The sequence below is a fragment of the Heloderma suspectum genome, chromosome 5, assembly GCF_057233095.1.
Source record: "Heloderma suspectum isolate Gila_16-S chromosome 5, 16-S_ref, whole genome shotgun sequence".
NCBI lineage: Eukaryota > Metazoa > Chordata > Lepidosauria > Squamata > Helodermatidae > Heloderma > Heloderma suspectum.
The window spans coordinates 119,742,918-119,747,907 of record NC_139462.1 but is presented as its reverse complement, the minus strand read 5'-3'; the positions used below and the strand labels follow the sequence as shown (position 1 = coordinate 119,747,907).

At 53.9% G+C, this 4,990-nt stretch overlaps 1 protein-coding gene across 1 annotated transcript; it reads left to right on the top strand.

The window, feature by feature from the left end:
- The first annotated feature begins 1,964 nt into the window (after positions 1–1,964).
- DRD5 (dopamine receptor D5) lies at positions 1,965–3,798 on the top strand. The gene has a single exon (XM_084860355.1). The coding sequence runs from the start codon at positions 1,980–1,982 to the stop codon at positions 3,333–3,335; it is 1,356 nt and encodes a 451-aa protein (XP_084716481.1). The 5' UTR covers positions 1,965–1,979; the 3' UTR covers positions 3,336–3,798.
- Positions 3,799–4,990: the final 1,192 nt, after the last annotated feature.

The window sequence follows — 4,990 nt, the reverse complement described above, 5'->3', positions numbered from 1 at the left end:
TTTTGGGGCTATGTTCTCTGTAGTTTGTACCGCTATTATTTTCTTCTCAACTTGCTGCTTAGAATTAGGTAGGATTCTGACTACATTACACTGATGTTACGCTGGAATAAGTGGTCACTGATGTCATTTGGATCATAGGACTGTTCTGACTTCATTACAGCAAAGGGTTGTATTTCAAGAGGGAAACCCGCAGGAATGAATAGGCAGTTCATAGATTTGTAGAAGTAAAATTCAGGTATTTCAAGATTTGCCTGAAATTTTTTTTATGGCATGCCATTGGCATGTATGATTCTTAGACAATTCCAAATATTTCTGTAGTAGCTTCCACATTATCCCTGGCTTTTCTCCAAACTGCACCTCTCCGCTTGACACCATCAGCAGTGTTATAGGAAGCACAAGAGGTACTTGCATGTGTCAGAGACTATTTCCACATTTACTGTCACTGCCTTCATGCCATGAGAGAGTTGCCTTAATTTGAGCCCTGGAACTTTTTAAATGCCAAATGTGTGCTGCACTAAAAGCCCACCTCTGACCTTGTAGTGACAGGATCAGGCTGGCCAAGGGGAGTTTCGACTCTCCTCCCCTCAGATTCAGGCCCTGAGTTACTTAAAGAGGACAGCAGGAGTATGAGTTTCATGGAAAAGCGAGAGTGGATTGGAGAAAGATTCAGATTGTCTTCTAAAGTCCCCCTGTGCTACAACAAGCTGATTTTCCTGAGCATTTGTCAGAGGGGAATAGATCAGAACACGTCTTGTTCACAGCATGGCCGACCACCACATTTTCTTAAATTTGAACAGCCAGACAGCTAAGCTTTCTAGTATGCACGTGCAGCGTGCCTTTCCCTCACCACCAGCACCTGGGCATAAAGAGGATGTCATTTCTTGGCAACTCCAGTTTTTACATTGAAGACTCTGCTTGGCCTGTGCGGGCTTTTCACTTTTCTTTTCTTTTCTGAACGCGACTGAAAATCGGCCGGCTTGAATGGGATACACGGCAGCGAGCTTCCCATCTTCGCCGGAGTGCTGCTCCCGGTTGCGTTTCTCCTTTTCCGGAGAGAAAGATCAGACGGGCGGAGCCGCTGGACGCAAGCAGCTCCGCTCCCGCTGGCCCTGCCCTGCCCCGCCCCGCCCTGCCCCCTCCCCGGGCGCCCTTGCGGCGCAGGTGCCTCCGCCACCGGCGCGCTTCGCCTGCCGCTGGAAGGTGCGTGCGCGCCCGTTGCCGGGCGGCCCTGCGCCGACCTCCACTGCGAGGAGCGAGGAGCGAGGAGCGGGGGGGAGGCGGCGGCGGCAGCCTTGGCAGGCAGCGGAGTCGTCCCGCGACGCTGGTGGCTGGAAGGAGGGAGCGAGCGCGCGCCGCGTGGAGGAGGTCGGGTCCCGACGCGCTCGAGGCCGGGCCGGGCCGGGCACGAAGGCAGCCCCTCAGTCGGAGTGTGGAAGCGGCCAGGCGCCGGTCCCGCGCGGCACCCCCGGCGGCCCCGCGGCAGCCCGCCGTCCTCGAGCCCCGCGGCCCGGGCGAGCGCCGTCGTGCGGAGGCGAGCCCGGCAGCTCTCTGCGCGGGGCGAGAAGGGGAAGGGAGGCTCCACGCGGGCGGCGCCATGAGAGCCGGAGCAGGGCGCGCGGGGGCGGCGGAGGAGCGCCGGGAGCCTCGGCGGGAAAGGGCGCAGCGCCGGGCAGGCGGCCGGTGCGCTCGAAGGCGCTGACGGGCAAACCCGCCTGGGCGGCATCGATGGGGCCAAGCGGGGCGCGCTGGGAGAAGCAAGACGCCTCGGCGGCTCCGTGCGCCCCATCGGCTGCGTGCGCTCCGGGGGGAGGAGCGGGGGGGAGCGGCCGCCGCCGGCCATGCTGCAGCCGCCCTGGAGCCCGAACGCCACTCTGCCCGAGTCAGCCGGCCACGGCGCTTCGACGCCGCCGCCCACGCGCGGGCCGCCGACGGCGACGGACCCCGCGGCCGGCGCCTCTCCCGGCGCTCCGGTGGCGCGCATGGTGGCGGCAGGCAGCCTGCTGTCGCTGCTGGTGGTGTGGACCCTGCTGGGGAACGCGCTGGTGTGCGTGGCCATCCTGGGCTCGCGGCACCTGCGGGCCAAGGTCACCAACAGCTTCATCGTCTCCTTGGCCGTCTCGGACCTGCTGGTGGCGCTGCTGGTCATGCCCTGGAAGGCGGTGAGCGAGGTGGCCGGCTACTGGCCCTTCGGGGCCTTCTGCGACGTCTGGGTGGCCTTCGACATCATGTGCTCGACTGCCTCCATCCTCAACCTGTGTGTCATCAGCGTGGACAGGTACTGGGCCATCGCCAGCCCCTTCAGGTACGAGCGGAAGATGACCCCAAGGGCGGCGCTGGCCATGATCGGCCTGGCCTGGGTGCTCTCGCTCCTCATCTCCTTCATCCCAGTCCAGCTCAACTGGCACAAGGGGGGGGACCCCCACGCTGCCGCTGCCCCACCGGCAGCGGGCCCCAGCACTGGCAGCGCCTCACCCTGGACCGAGGTTGTGAGCCCCAGCTGGACAGGGAGCGCCGGTGGCGGGCGCAACGCCACTGCACGGGCTGGGCCGGCGCCGGCGGAGCACTGCGACTCCAGCCTGAGCAGGACCTACGCTATCTCCTCCTCCCTGATCAGCTTCTACATCCCAGTGGCCATCATGATTGTCACCTACACCCGCATCTACCGGATTGCCCAGGTGCAGATCCGCCGGATCTCCTCTCTGGAGAGGGCTGCCGAGCATGCGCGGAGCTGCCGCAGCAGCATGCACTTGGACTGCCCGCGCCACCTCCACCCCCACCCCTGCCTCAAATCCTCCATCCGCAAGGAAACCAAAGTCCTCAAGACCCTCTCCGTCATCATGGGGGTGTTTGTCTGCTGCTGGCTGCCCTTCTTCATCCTGAACTGCATGGTGCCCTTCTGTGAGAGCCCCCCCGACGACCCAGAAGCCGGCCTCCCCTGTGTCAGCAACACAACGTTCAACATTTTCGTCTGGTTCGGCTGGGCCAACTCTTCCCTCAACCCCATTATCTACGCATTCAACGCCGACTTCAGGAAGGTCTTCTCCAACCTCTTGGGCTGCAGCCAACATTGCTCCAGCACGCCGGTGGAGACGGCCAATGTTAGCAATGAGCTCATCTCTTGCAATCCAGACACCCTCCTCCACAGGGAAATCGCCACCACCTGTGTCAACATGATTCCCGCTGTGGCAGGCTGTGGCGAAAAAGAGCCTTTCGACAGGATGCCCCAGATCTCGCCTGATGACGAGGTCATCACAGAGTCTGTCTGTGAGCTGGACTGCGAAGGGGACATCTCGCTAGGCAGAACCACCTCCCTCACCCCCAGGAGCCTCCTTTAGGCTCCATCCAACCCAAAGGAATGGTTGGATCTCGGCACCTACAGTTGTGTGTGGTGGTCGTTTTTGCTTTGTTTTTAGAATCCTAATCTGCAGAAAGTGAATTCTGAACGGAGAAAAGAGTGGAGAAGAGTCCAATCGACTGTGTGGTGAAAGACCTGGGCTGCAGTGCCAATTGTTTCTCAAAAGTGCCAATTGAAACTGACATGAACACACTTAAGAAGTAGTAATAATAATAAAAAAAACACCCAGATCTGTCAGACAGTTTGCCCAACTGCAGAGTTTGGATTTTACTCTGAAAAAAAGTTGGAAGGCATCCGAAGCCATTATTTCCTTTTGTGTTTCTGTTCTTGCAAAACCCAAGTCATTTCATGTTTTCTGAAATGGATAGCTTGCTCATGCTCTTGTTGTTGTGTTCTTGAGAGCTAATACATCTAAATTATATTGATAAAATTAATTATTGTGGATTTTTAAACTCCCACAGTTTTAATTGAATAATTTTCTAGTTGTTGTGCCCTATAATTGGGGAATTTTTTTTGAAAGCCCTGTATGAAGTGGTCCTGTTGCTGCTAAGACACATTGAAATGAATGAGATGGTGAACAAGAAGAGCTCAGTTGTGTTCTGGCACAGCTCGTCCATGTGTTTAAATGGGGATTGTGCATGTTAAAGTTAAACAGAGATGTAGTCATTTAAGGCTGCAATCCTATACACACTTACTTCTGAGGAGACATGCATAGGATTACCTCTCTTGCCTCAGAGTAAAACTTCTTGAACTCAGTGGGACATAACTTCTGTGTACACATCTCTTGTGTTGTGCTGTAAGAAGGCAATCCTAGGCTCACTTACTTGGAAGTAATTCCTGTCTAGCACAGTAAGACTTGCTTCCAAGGAAACATGCAAGGATCAGGCTGCACATGACCTCCCTTTGGTGCTGAACTGGACACTTCTCACAGATGTCACTATAGGTGTCTGGCAGGAATGCTTTCCTGTACCTAAAATAGTAAACATACCCAGGTATAAAATGCATAAACATTTTCTCCTAAATTTAATTCATGAACCGTTAAGAAAACTAACCCACTCCACATTTAGCCATTAATAGAACCCGTATATGAAGGTAAGATTTGCTCAAGGAGGGAGTTAAAGATCCATATTTTGACGAATGTTGAATGTTGTTTTGTTTTTTTAAAATAGGATGTATCTTACTGATTTCAAATGCTGGGCACAATCCAGCCAGAGTTAAACCTTCCTGAGTCCCATCGATTTCAACTGGAGAGATTTAGGCTGCAATCCTGTACACTTTTAACTGGGAGTAAGTCCCACAGAACTTAATTGTTAATTATTATAACAACAATATTATAATAATTATTATTAACTTTGGCTATATCAGACCTATTACAAATTTCAGCTGTCATGTGGGAAATAATTAGTCTAAAGACCCTGAATTATGGCTGCAATTCTGTGATGAATGGGGAGTAATCTCATTGCCCACAGTGGGATTTACTTCCAAGTAAACCTGCATAGGATTGAGCTGTATTAAAACAGGCCACATTAACACAGGTATAAAATGTCTTCCAGAGAAGACTTAACTTTGTTTGTGTTTGTAGTTTATTTATAGTTTAGTAGCTGACACCAGTAAATTATTTTTGACAAGTTCCAC

Coding starts and splice junctions, on each gene's coding strand:
- DRD5 (XM_084860355.1), top strand. CDS start 1,980: ATGGTGGCGGCAGGCAGCCTGCTGTCGCTGCTGGTGGTGTGGACCCTG.